The sequence below is a fragment of the Trachemys scripta genome, chromosome 6, assembly GCF_013100865.1.
Source record: "Trachemys scripta elegans isolate TJP31775 chromosome 6, CAS_Tse_1.0, whole genome shotgun sequence".
In the NCBI taxonomy this organism is placed as follows: Eukaryota; Metazoa; Chordata; order Testudines; family Emydidae; genus Trachemys; species Trachemys scripta.
The window spans coordinates 41,265,573-41,279,989 of NC_048303.1; the positions used below are offsets into that span (position 1 = coordinate 41,265,573).

At 45.5% G+C, this 14,417-nt stretch overlaps 1 protein-coding gene across 1 annotated transcript in view; it reads right to left on the bottom strand.

The window, feature by feature from the left end:
* JMY (junction mediating and regulatory protein, p53 cofactor) overlaps positions 1–14,417 on the bottom strand; it is a 138,835-nt gene that overhangs the window by 106,003 nt on the left and 18,415 nt on the right. Inside the window, exon 2 of the mRNA XM_034773142.1 lies at positions 1,506–1,679. Coding sequence (XP_034629033.1) covers positions 1,506–1,679 — 174 coding nt within the window. The remainder of the gene's footprint in view (positions 1–1,505; positions 1,680–14,417) is intronic.

Here is a 14,417-nt window from a genome sequence, read left to right on the forward strand (position 1 = left end):
CTACTTTAAGCAAAATAATGTTAAGCGAATCCAATTTCCCCATAAGAATTAATGTGAAGGGGGTGGGGGGTTAGGTTCCAGGGACATTTTTTTCGCCAGAAGAAAGTCTCTCAGAGAGAGAGAGAGAGAGAGAGAATTACACACACAGGGAGTATAAGTTTTAAACAATTTAATACTGTACACAGCAATGAAGATTGTGAAGCTTGGTTGAGGTGGTGGAGTCAGAGGGTGGAATAATTCCCAGGGAATGCCTTACTGCTAAATGATGGAACTAGCACTCGGCTGAGCCCTCAAGGGTTAACACATTGTTGTTAATGTAGCCTCACACTCTACAAGGCAGTAAGAATGGAGGGAGGGGCGACAGCATGGCAGAGAGAGACATACACTACGTGTGTGAGTGAGAGATGCGCCTTGCCCCTTTAAGTACACTTTCCCTTTAAGTAGATCAGCAAGTTGAGACAGCAGCTGCTGCTGCCAGCAAATTCCCTCCATCCTGAGCCCTGTTGTGTCGTCGTCCCCTTTCTATGGGGATGGGGTAAGCGAGGGGAAAGGAGCAGGGGGAAGGGAGGACACCCTCACATTAGCACCCTTCTTTCCCCCCTGCTCACCCGCACAGCAAGCAGGAGGCTCCCGGGAGCAGCTCCAAGGCAGAGGGCAGGAGACGCACACGACAGTGCGGGGAGGGAAAGCTGAACTGCCGGCAATTGATAGCCTGCTGGGCGGCTGCCGCACAGGGAACTTAGGGGAGCGGGGAGCTGATAGGGGGGTTGCTGGTCCACCCTGGTTCCAAGCCCCCACAAAGTTCCAACAGGGTGCTCTTTCTGCAAGCAGTGGACAAAGCAGGCGGTTGCCAAACAGCGTTATAAGGGAGCATTGTGCAACCTTAAATGAGCATGTTCTCTAACTGATCAGCAACGTAACAACGTTAACCGGGACAACTTTAAGTGAGGAGTTACTGTACTAAATAAGAACTTGAACATGGAATTAAAATGTTCACAAGCACATAAAATTAAACAAAATGATGGCTAACTGCATGCATTAGGTACAGGCTTAAGACAATGACAGAAGAAACTGGTACTGTTTAGTTTAAAAGCTTGCAGTGCAGGTTGCAAGGGAAAAAAATATCTATCTAGGTACTTTTATGACTCTCCTCACTTTAGCACCTCCACCCCCCAAATTAAAAAAAAAAAAATCTTTCCCTCCCCAACCTCTCTTTACTGCTTGTAGGAATACCTTGAAAGGTAATAAATGTGTGTGGATGTGCACTCACCCTTTAGTCAGTATGTAGTCATTCTGGGAGAAGTTGTGGGGAGGAGGAAAAGAAGTGGAGGCCTAGAAATGTACTGGTCTAAAGTTATTTTAATACAGACAGAAGGTTCTCAAGCAACAACCGATTTTAAATCATGAAATTCCACATTCAGGTATAACAGGCTTGGTTTCAATTTACACTGCTATTTTATATACAAGTACAAATAATGGCTTATCTTTTGATAAAAAGTTTGTACCTTGATCTGCTGTCTTCTAAGCATTGCAAGTTCCCTCATATCTCGGAATGGCTGTAGTAGGTATTGGTACAGTTCTGTGGTGGCTTCTGCAAGACTACTGTAGGCTTCATCTTCCATTTGATACAGTTCAAGCAGCTCTACCATGCTTTCTGTATTCTTGTGTTTTTCCAACAGCTATAAAAAGAGAAGAGAAATATTGCTTCAAAAAGTGTGCTCAAAATTTCCTGCTAACGAATTTGATGGCTACTTACAGCTAATGGCCAGTCCCCTCCCTAACCCTCGCCCCCTTTCCCCCCCAAAATCCACTTAGACATGAAAAGGTTCCGTGGTGCAGCTTGCCATACTAAGGAAGGAACTAAGCCAGTCAAGTCTGAACAGCCCTTTGATTACTGAACCTCCAGAGTTAAAGTTATCACTGCTTTTCAAGAGCTTCCTGAAGCACAGTAGCACTGGAGACATAGCCATAAGTGGAGGTAGAAGGATAAAATCTGATTTACTTTTCACCAGTTATGCCATTTACTTACTGCATTTCACTCCATTAAAACAAAATAAGAGAGAAGTCAAGTTTTGATTTTTATAGTTATGTTTTAATACCACAAAGATGAGAGATGCATTACAGAAAAGACAAGTGCATTACCACAAAAGACTTACAATCTAAGTCCTGGCCTTTCGAGCTGCTCCACATAAGTGGACCCCAGGAGCCCATAAAGAGCCCTAATAAAGTCACTGCAATTCCACACAGGTGAAAGGGTTTGCCTGTGTGGCACAGCTTGCAGGACAGTGGCCTACATTTCTAGTCTATTTTACTTTCTGGTTTACGTGCTTTAGCACGTTTTATTATCTAGGTAACAAATGAAGCAAACAATGTCTTAAGAGTTTAAGGCCAGAAGGGACCATTAGCTCATCTAGTCCAACCACCTGTATATCACAGGCCACCCGCACCACCCAGCATGCACACACTAAACCCAACTGAAATGAGACCAAAGTATTGCTGCCCACTGGAAATGAGACTACCATTTGCAAAGAGCCAGGGAAACCAAGATACACAAACACCCAAGGCCCCCTCAATGACAGGGAAATGAGTAAGTGAGAGATACCCAGAAAATCCTGGCAAGTGACCTACACTTCCATGCTGCAGAGGAAGGTGAAATAAAATCCAAGGTCTTCAAAGAGTTTTCATTAGATTTAAAAAAAAAGTTGTGGATGTATTTTAAACTTTGAACAAGTCCTTAATTTGAGGCCTAAATCAACCTAAAACTGTTTCCTCAAGAAAGTGACCACTTGTACAATCTTCTCGTAAAATACCGTCCGTACATAATCCTAGTCAGTCAGATAAAACAGAAACTTTCACAAATTTGTTACATTAATTTTTTACCTCATATGCCTGCTTTGAGACCATTTTGTGTACGTGCCTTGGCAGGTCAGGCCATATAACTTAACTCCCTTGCCAAATGTAAAAAGCTACTTACTGATTAGCTAAGGCTAATGATTTAAAAAAAAAAAAAAAAAAAAAAAAAAAAAACTCCCCTACCCTTTACCTGAGATGTTTCAAGTATTTACACAAAAAGCAGATCTTAATAGCCTTTTTATATCATCAGACACTGAAAAAATCAAAGCTCATTTTTGTGTTACTGCCTCAAAAGCTTATACTCTGTTTATATCACTCATTACTTTTTTTTTCTGAGACATATATTTGAAATGACTTTAACCTTCCCTTCAACTAAGTCATATCTTCTAGTTATTTGTTTATGGTTTTAAAATGAAACCCCCAAACTATAAGTATGCCAAGTATACCTTAAACCAAGTTGTTGTGGCAGGAACTGTTATCGTACCTCTGACCCAATAAGTGAGGTCTTAACTCGAACAGCACGGACATTTCTGACAGTGTAGTCCCTAAAGAAAAGCCACCTCCTCCTTCAACTCCTTTCCTTCTCATTCTTTACTCATTTCCTCAGTTCTGCCAGTGTCATTCTTTCACCTCTAACTTGCCCCAACTTTTCTATTGCCTGCCCCTTTTTTAAAAACCCTCCCATAGTCTTGGCACAGCAATCTTCCCTCTGTCAGAGTACTCAAGAAAACAGCCTTATTTCTTGTTGTACTTATGCTGGGCACAACTTTAAATGTCTCCACTTTTTAAGATTCTAGAATGTCAATCCAACAGGAAGGAAATAAGACTAATTTTAATTCTTTCATTGTTTCTGGAAGCATCATAAGCAATCTTACGTCAAGAACTCAATAGCATGGAGGTAACTTTTACTAATTATTCTATACTGTAGTTTATTATTATTTCAAGGCTCTGTGATATTCTGGGAAGCACACAGTAATCCTGCAGAAGGAAGTTTTGGTGGACAAATGCTAAGTGAAGGACTCAAATTTATAGTACTTTAAAGTTGTCTTTTCTTTTGGAATGCTGAAAGCATGGGTACGTATATAACAGCTGTATATGAAATCAGAGTTAAAGTGTTCGTATTACTGTATAAACCCATACATGGAAAAAAAAACCCAATGATAGCATAAAATAAAGTATCTTGAAAATCCGTGAAGGTTTACATACTTTACAGTAATGGTCATTCTTAAAGATGTGTTGTCCACGTGGATTCCACTCTTAGTGCGCATGCACCCTACGAGCATGAGATCAGATTCTCTTTGGCTTGCAGTGTTTGTTGGGGCTGTGCCTGCACCCTAGATCCCCTTAAACCCAGCTACTCAAGGTCATAGAGGATGCTTCAGGACAAACCAACCCTCAGTTCCTTCACCAATATAGAATCCCAGAGAAACAAAACTCCTTAGAAGCTGGGAAGGAGAGCAGTCATGGAATCTGTGTGGATAGCACATCTTGAAGAACTACAGTTACTGTAAAATAAGCAACTGTTCTTTCTTCAAGTGCTTGTCCCTATGGATTCCAATCAATGATTAAGAAGCAGTTGTTTCCCTGCTTGGAGACGGGTACTAGGGGTTCTAATTAAACAATGACTGCAGGACAGCCTTATCAAAACAGGCATCCAATCTGGAAGCCTCTACCAAAGGCTAAAACCCTATAAGGTGTGCACCAAGCTCCACATAGCTGCCCTACGGATTTCAGAAATAGGGACGCTCTTCAAACAGGCAGTAGAGGCTGCCTGATCTCTAGTGTCGATAGGTGGATCTGACTTGGCTAACTCATTCCATGTTTTTATATAGTTGTAGACCCCATTTAGACTACCTCTGTGAGAATACTGACTGATCTATAACCATCTCTACAAAGGCCAGAAAGGGGCTAGATGTCCCCCAAGCAAGGAGCAACATATGGAACATTGCTTGGGGATATGTCCCTCTCCTAAGCAGAGAAGGCATCAGGAGTGCCAGTTATTAGCCAAAGCCTCACATGAGGGATGGGTCTTAAATCCTAGAAATTTAGCTTCTGTCATGTTAGCAGCATTCCTGCAGGGAGCTGCAAGGGATAGGTGGGGAGCACAGAGGGTGTCATGTCTAGCCTAACCAAAAAAAAAAAATGTATCTACACCAAAATAAACCCACACACAACACTCCCCCCAAACCTTTACTGTCTCTGAGAACTAACAACTAGCACTAGCAGTTTTCAGAAAGAAAAGTGGACACTGCAGGGGTTCTGCACACGTGGTAAGAAGAAACTAAGGGAAGGTTGCCTGCTCCACCCTCTGTAGTCTAGGGTAGAGGGACATGAAGCATCCAGAGTGCAGGCTGATCAATGGACACTGCAGACCAAAAAGAATATAATCTCATGTGTATGAGGTGCATGCACACCAAGAATTAAATACGTATATACAACCATTCAAAGAAGGACTAAACCTTATCTTCATTCCCATATACAGTCTCTGTTTAATGTCTGAATCCACTGTGACAAAGTTCCTTCTCTATCTTGGTGGGTCCTGCGCTTATTGGCGGATTTTCATTCCTCAGAAATTCACCGTGTGGGTTGGGGAACAGCCCAGAGACCTTCCCCTCTGAAAGAACCCACAGTCCAGGTCAATTGGGAGGTTTGGGGGGAACCCGGACCCATCCTCTACTCCGCGTTCCAGCCCAGGGCCCTGTGGACTGCAGCTGTCTATAGTGCCTCCTGTCACAGCTGCATGACAGCTACAACTCCCTGGGCTACTTCCCCATGGCCTCCTCCAGACACCTTCCTTATTCTCACCACAAACTGAAGTGAGCTCCTTTTTAAAACCCAGGTGCCCTGATTAGCCTGCCTTAATTGGCTCCAGGTGTCCTAACTAGCCTACCTGCCTTAACTGGTTCTAGAAGGTTCCTGATTACTCTAGTGCAGCCCCTGCTCTGGTCTCTCAGGGAACAGAAAACTACTCATCCAGTGACTAGTATATTTGCCCTCTACCAGACTCCTGTACCCCACTGGTCCCGGTCTGTCACATATCCCTCCCCCCTGCTCAACGCCAAGGGGTTGGGCAGCTTGGGACGCCAGACAGTGCACACGTGACAAGCCATCGGCGTTGCCATGACGGCTCCCTGCTCTGTGTTGCACACAGAACTGGAAAGATTGGAGGGATAAGAACCATCTGGTCACCCTTGTGTTCTTCTCCTTGTTCCGCTGCATCCATTGAAGAGGGGCATGGACGGTCACGAGGACAAATCTGCGCCCGAGCAGGTAGTAGTGCAAAGTTTCTATGGCCCATTTTACAGCGAGGCATTCTCTCTCCACCACTGCATATTTTTGTTCCCTTGGAAGGAGTTTCCGACTGAGGTATAGAATTGGGTGTTCCTCCTCCGCAACCATCTGCTATAGAACGGCCCCCAACCCTACTTCCGGTGCATCCGTCTGCAGGATAAACTCCTTGGTGAAATCAGGGGCTATCAGTACGGGGTTACTGCAGAGGGCAGTCCGTAGGTCTGTGAATGCTTCCTCTGCTGCGTCAGACCATCTCATCAGATCAGGTCCACGGGCTTTCACAAGGTCTGTCAGGGGGCTTGTGGCAACGTGGGGGATATATCGTCGGTAATACCCCACCACACTTAGGAACGCCCGGACTTGTTTCTTGCGACTTGGTCGGGGCCAATTTTGGATGGCCTCTAACTTGTTCACTTGGGGTTTTACCAAACCTTTTCCCACAATGTAACCAAGATATTTGGCCTCTGTAAAACTTACAGCACACTTGGCAGGGTTTGCTGTAAGGCCAGCTCGCCTGAAGGTATCGAGGACTGCCTCCACCTTCTCCAGGTGGGTTTCCCAGTCTGGGGTATGAATGACCACATCGTCCAAGTAGGCAGCAGCGTAACTGTTATGCGGGCGTAATAGCTTGTCCATGAGGCGCTGGAAGGTAGCTGGGGCCCCTGTAGTCCAAAAGGGAGGACAATATATTGAAAAAGACCCTCTGGTGTAGAGAACGCAGTCTTTTCGTTTGCGTCTTCTGCAAGGGGAATCTGCCAGTACCCCTTTGTCAAGTCTAGGGTAGTCAAGTACCGGGCATTACCCAGACGGTCCACTAGCTCATCTATGCGAGGTATGGGGTACGCGTCGAACTGGTATACTTTGTTTAGTCCCGGAAGTCGTTGCAAAATCTTGTGGTGCCATCAGGTTTGGGCACTAGCACAATTGGGCTGGACCACTGACTGTGGGATTCTTCGATGATCCCCAACTCCAGCATTTTTTTTTACTTCTGCTTTTATTTCCTCCCTTTTTGCTGCTGGCACCCGATAGGGCCTCATTGTTACTCTGGCCCCAAGGTTTGTGACGATGTGGTGATATGTCTCGGTTGTTCGACCCGGTTTTGTCAAGAACACATCTTGGTTCCGGAAGATCATCTCAGACACCTCATTCTTCTGGTCTGGTGTTAAATCGGGAGACACTCTCACCTGTTTGGAAGGCTTGTTTTCCTGGGTTAGGTCTTTTTGGACCGTTGTGCATGCCTCTTGCATTCCAGGGTTTCAGAAGGTTAACATGATAAATCTGTTCTTGTTTTCCACGTCCTGGCTGCCGCACCTTGTAGGTTACTTCCCCCACGGGTTCAACCACCTCATAGGGCCCCTGCCATTGGGCCAGAAGCTTACTTTCTGCCGTGGGTACCAACACCATAACCCGATCCCCTGGTTGGAACTGTCGCACTTTTGCCTGGCGATTGTAATGGGTTCGCTGGGCTTCCTGTGCCTTCTCCAATGTTCCCGTACAATAGGGGTAACCCGGGCTATCCGGTCTCGCATCTGCATTACATGCTCTATTATATTTCTCCCCTCATTGGGTTCCTCTTCCCAGATCTCTTTGGCGATATCTAGTATGCCACGGGGGTGACGCCCGTATAATAACTTGAAGGGGGAAACCCCAGTTGAGGCCTGAGGTACCTCCCGGATAGCGAACATAAGGTAGGGCAGTAGGGTGTCCCAATCCTTCCCGTCCCGACTTACCACCTTCCTTATCATAGCCTTGAGGGTTCGGTTAAACTTTTCTACCAACCCATCTTCGGATGGTAGACCGAAGTTCTCACGGTATGTATATGGAGCAGCGTACAGAGGTCCTTCATTAGCTTCGACATAAATGGGGTTCCTTGGTCTGTTAATATCTCTTTCGGTGGCCCCATTTGGGCAAAGATCCCCACCAGCTCTTTGGCTATAGTTTTAGAGGCCGTGTTCCGCAGGGGGACGGCTTCTGGGTAGCGAGTAGCATAGTCCAAAACAACAAGTATATATTGGTGGCCCCGAGCCGTTTTCTCCAGGGGTCCCACTAGGTCCATGGCTATTCGCTCGAAGGGGACCTCTATGATGGGAAGGGATACTAAAGGTCCCCTCAAGTGGGGACAGGGACTGTGCAGCTGACACTCCGGGCAGGAGGCACAGTACCTCCGCACTTCATGTACTCCAAGCCAGAAGAACCGTCATAGGACTCGTGCCAGGGTCTTCTCTACCTGCAAATGCCCCCCAAAAAGATGACTATGAGCAAGACTTAATACAGCGTTCTGGTGTTTTTGAGGTACTAGGATCTGCTGTACCTTCTGCCCCTGTACTGGTGCAACTCGGTATAAGAGATCCTTCTTCACTATGAAGTAGGGTCCTGGTCCCTGGGTTTTCCCTTCCACGGGGACCCCATCTATTTCAGTCACCTCCTTCCTAATGTTGTCATACCTTGGGTCTTCTGCCTGGTCCCGTCCAAAATTTCCTCTCCCGGGGCTAATCTGCCCAAGATCTAGGGGCCCACTCTCTGTTGCCTCTACTGGTTCAGAAGCATTAGGGAGGGGGTCAGACTCAGGTGCTTCTCCCTCTTGCGTGGCCTCCTTTTCAGCTGCGCTGGTCCGCCTACCTACAAGAGCAACCCTCTGGCTTTGGGTCAATATTCAGGTTCCCAAGGCCTTAGCTGCTCTTCTTTCCCTTTTTGTCTTTCTACCCTGTCTGGGAGTGGAGAACAAATCTGGGGATATTTCAGAGAAGATTGGGAGTTGACAGTCTGCTGTGGATGCCTCATCAATTTTAGGGTCCTCATCTTTCTCCAATCCCCCTACTAGGAGTAAGTTTCCAAACCCTGGGAAGTCCCTCCCTATGACCACCGGGTATGGGAGTTTAGGGACTACACCTGCTGCTACCTCAATAGTGTTCCCTTGGATCTCGATTTTTACTGGGATGGTGGGGTAGTAACTAACTGTCTCATGGACACATGTTATCCCGGTATGTTTAGCCTGCAGCAGCAGACTACGCTTCACGAGCTTCCCTGAGATAAGCGTGATAGCACTCCTCAAATCAACCAGTGCCGTGGTCCCTACCCCCATTTAGTTTCACTGGTCTGGTATATATATGTAGGGTTAGTGAGACCCCCACAAGGTGGATTAGGGAGCATGGAGCTACCCAGTTCCCCAGGTTACACTGCATAGGCTCCTCAGCATTGGGACACTGTGCAGCTATGTGTCCCCACTCCCCGCAGGCATAACATCTGTATGGAGCCCTAGGCGTTCCCCGGTCTCTTGGTTTGGGCAGTCTAACATCACGATCCTCTTCTCCCTCAGTGCTCCGACTCTTTGTGGCCTCTGATGGGCCTTCAGTCTCTCTCTTTTTCCACCTGGGCCCTCCTGGTGGCCCAGTCACCCGAACTTTAGGGTTTGGTGCTGCTAGTTTAACCCAGGTGCCTCTTCCTTAACTGGTCGGGTCAGCTCCCTCACTGTCCTTTGCCTCTCTACCAGGGCGACAACCTCATCATAGGTGGAGGGTTCGTTCTGGCTTACCCAGGCACCAAGGTCTGGTGGTAGTCCCCTCATGTATCGGTCGATGACCAGAACCGCTAGTATCTCTTCCGGACTCCGGGACTCTGTTTGCAACCACTTTCATGCGAGATGGATGAGGTCATGCAATTGGGACCGCGGGGTTTTGTCTTCCTGGTACCTCCAACCGTGATACTGCTGGGCCCGCACTGCTGTCGTTACCCCAGATCTGGCCAGGATCTCTGCTTTCAGCTGGGGGCAGTCTGCCGCAGCCTCTTCAGGCAGATCATGGTAGGCCTTCTGGGCCTCCCCACAGAGGAATGGAGCAAGGATGCCAGACCACTTATCTCGAGGCCAGGCCTCCCATAGGGCTGTCCTCTCAAAGGCCAGAAGGTATGCCTCTACATCATCCTCCCGTGTCATTTTCTGAAGCCAATGGCTGGCCCGTATGAGCCGCGTCCCATCATGGCCGCAATTCAGCTCTGTAAGGGACTTTACCTGGTTTACCACTTCCCGCAACATAGCTCGGTCTTGAGCAGCCTAGTCCATCAGCAGGCGATTAGTCTCTTGCTGCAGCCGCACTGCCTCCTGTTGGGCGGCTGCCTGGACACAGGTAGCCTCCTGTTGGGCTGCCGTAGCATGTATCAGTGCCTGCACTACGTCATCCATTGTGGTGAAAAAAAAAAAAATAAACCCTCTCCCTTTTTTTGTTTGTTTTTGTTTTTTTGATTTTTTAAAATCACCCTCCTTCTTCCGCCGCGCTGTGCACCCCAAGATCCCACTTCTGACACCAGTGTGACAAAGTTCCTCCTCTATCTTGGTGGTTCCTGCGCTTATCGGCGGATTTTCGTTCCTCAGAGATTCACCATGTGGGTTGGGGAACAGCCCAGAGACCTTCCCCTCTGGAAGAACCCACAGTCCAGGTCAATTGGGAGGTTTGGGGGGACCCGTGCCCGCCCTCTACTCCGGGTTCCAGCCCAGGGCCCTGTGGACTGCAGCTGTCTATAGTGCCTCCTGTAACAGCTGCATGACAGCTACAACTCCCTGAGCTACTTCCCCATGGCCTCCTCCAAACACCTTCCTTATTCTCACCACAAACTGAAGTGAGCTCCTTTTTAAAACCCAGGTGCCCTGATTAGCCTGCCTTAATTGATTCTAGCAGCTTCTTCCTAATTGGCTCCAGGTGTCCTAATTAGCCTGCCTATCTTAACTGGTTCTAGCAGGTTCCTGATTACTCTAGTGCAGCCCCTGCCCTGGTCACTCAGGGAACAGAAAACTACTCATCCAGTGACCAGTATATTTGCCCTCTACCAGATTCCTGTACCCCACTGGTCTGGGTCTGTCACACCACTTATAGTAGAAGGCAAATTCAACCCTCTAAATCCCAATAGGAAACAGTCTATCAGACAGTTTAACTGTACATGTTGAAAGTTTCCCACAGGCACTATCAATAAGAAACACTATATAGGCACATGAAAATTCAGTAAGTACTTTTCTATAAGATGTAGGCCTTGGAAGAGTTAGGTGACTGCCAAAATAAATTTAGTGCAAAAAAAGTGCACAGTTGTAAGAGGGTTAACATAAAATGTGTCACACAATTGTTGATATCTTTTTCCCCCCATACCTGTAATTAATTCTCAACACAAGCAATTCAATGTTACTTTAGCTGTCCGTTTACTGCATTGTGTGAATAGCCTACCTTCTGCATAAAATCTGCAATCATTCATAAATTTGTTTTAATTGAGAAATGAGAGGCAAGGGGAAGAGTAACCTCTGAATTTACAGGCCTGAGTGATGTTGACTCTTAAAAATAAATGCAGTATTCAATGGATAATTTTTTACAGATGTTACATTGTGTTACATTGTTCACAACTAAATGAATCTACATCCTGGGTAACTATTATGCAGATAGGGTCTGGCTGGTAGAAAAAGCCAAGCCTTCAACTGAACAGTCCATGCATTTGAAAACATAGCAGTTTTTTTTAAATTAAGGATGGAAATAAATCAAATGCTTTGCCACTAAAGCTTTAAAAGCACTGCACTGAATTACAGAGGTCTGTGCAAACATGTATGTGCTGTTCTTAATCTTGGGCCTGATCCAAAAATCACTGAAATGAGCAGGAGGCTTTCCATGAATATTGGATCAGGGCCTTTCGCGTTGCTCCTTTGTTTTACTCTGTATTGAATATTATTATCTTCATAATCACATAGATTTAGATGTTTTACTTAAGATGCTAAAGTGTTACAAACACACCTCTTTAGGTCACTTATGGTTTCATATATGCTTGTTATTTAAAACACAACACTTTAAGAGTACTGTGGTGCCATATGAGTGAATGCAAGGTCCTTGGAAGCTTCATAATCCTGCCTGTCATTTTGGATTTGCCTTTCAAGAAGGAAGAATCCCTGACGTTATTTTAAAGTTTTTTTTAATTACGGAGGCTTATTTCACTACTGCCAAGCTTTATCTGTCATTTTAATTTATAAAGCAGGAGTGCACTACTCTCACTAAAGCAACTGCGAGATACTCCTGCCCTTTTCTCCAAACAGTGGCAGCTTCAAAGAGCTCTCTCCTTTTGTTGCTAAGTCCTTATAGATCAGCAGGATTACTGAAAATACAAGCCCCAGAAGATCATTTCCAAAGCCAATGGTACATAAACCTCAGATGCAATATTAGCAGCAATTAAAATTAGATTGGAAACTGTATGCATGTTCTAATGTTTAAGTTATTGGCATTCCCTCACTCTCTGCACCCACCAAAAGACATTCCATTAACCCACCCCTTCTGCCCCCCCAAAAAACAACAACAGAAGCCACGCACACACAACTAGTACAGAATAGGTTTGGCCAGAATAGTAGTCTTCAATTATATGGAATCAAGATTACTGATAAACTACTTTTGCCTTCCTCACACACATGGTCCCCTATTCTGGCCATTAACTATTGCATTTAGGAATCAAGTAGCAGGGATGGTCAAAAAAGTCTAACTATATAAACCTCACCAGACTTGGAGATGGGGATCTTGCTATCAATACCCATGTCTTTCAGGGCCAGATTAACTCTCCTGCAGGTGTGGGGCTATTAGATTTTGTGGGGCCCCAGTATACAAGTCTTTTTCCTAATTTAAAACAAAATTATCACAATTATGGCATCGAGACTATTAATGCTATACTAAACTGGACTTTTAATTAACATAAAGCTGTTCTGTAGTTACATTTCAGTCTTAAAACATGTACAATATAGTTAAGTTAATTCAGAATAGCCTACTTCTTACCTTAGAACAACTGTCAGAGACGTGCCAGCAGCCAGCCACTTCCGGAAGCGGCGTGGGGCCACAGCATGCAGGACCCTGCTTGAGCCCTGCTGCGCCGGTGGACTTTTAGAGGTCTGGAGATCACGATCAACTGGCAGAGGCTCCAAGATTGACCAGTCAATCGTGATCGACAGGTTGGTGACCACTGAATTGTATATAATTATGGATTTATTTTTGCAGGGCCCCTCTTAGCCTGAGGCCCCGAGCTGCAGCCCCTAAAGCCCCGGCGTTAATTTGGCTGTGATGCTTTTGTAACTTCAAGGTTATTATTTTTAATTACTGTGGCACCTAGGAGCCCTAGTCAAGGACCAGGACCTCATTGTGGCAGGTGCTGTACAAATAGGGTGACCAGATATCCTAATTTTATAGGGACAGTCCCGATTTTGGGGTCTTTTTCTTATATAGGCTCCTATTACCCCCAACTCCGTCCCGATTGTTCACATTTGCTGTCTGGTCTTTTTGTATGTAGGGTGACATTTCCTGCTCCAAAGCCTACAATCTAAGTACACAACGAGATACAAGATGGAGTCAGATGGAGGAGTACAAGGAAGCAATGAGACAATACTGTTCAGCAAGACAGGCTGTAGTCTCAACACACCAGTGGCCTAACTGGTTGGACAACTGCAATGTATTCTACAGTGGGCTACATTTTAATTGATCTGCAAACTACGGTTGGTGCAGAAGGTGGCCATCCACATGATAAGTGGTAAGTCTCAGAGAGCATATGAAATGTGTGCTATGGAACCTGCACTATTTACGTAGGAATTTCCGGACAGGTTTTAAAAGGTGTTTTTTATCTACAAAACCAATAGAGCCTGACAGCAGCCTACCTCAGGATACACTGCCACCGTTGCAATCAGCAAAGGCACGGACATGAAATCGGGGATGGGACTTGCATGGTGTTCTCCATAAGGGCCAGCAGACTCTAGAATACCCTTCCTTCCCTGGTCCAAAATACCTCAGGTTTGTCAGCTTTTAAGAGAATGCTGCAGGGTCCACTTTTTTCACCTGGTCTTTAAACAGCAATAGCCGTTAAGACAAGTGTGTGGCAGGGGTTAGTATTTGATTACGAGCTGCTGTTTAGTACAAAGAATGAGTTGATTAAAATTAAAAAAACAAAAATATAATTCAAATAAATTGGCAGGGTTATCAGATAGTTTGTTAGTCTAAATAAGAAAAATAAATGAAAATACTGAAAAATAGCAAAGTTTTTAATACACACACACGTTCATGCTTTCTCCCATGCAGCCCCATATACATGGCATAAGCTCCTTGTAAACACCTAAAGCCACTGCCCTCTCCTTCAAATCTCTCCTTTGCTGTGATGCCTACAAAAAATCTGACAACATTAAGCCTCTGGTGTGAAAGATCAATGCCTAATGTGCTGGCTAGTATCTAATTTTTGACTGACTGTGCCACACACTGTAAAAAGTATTTTTAAAATGTTTGAAA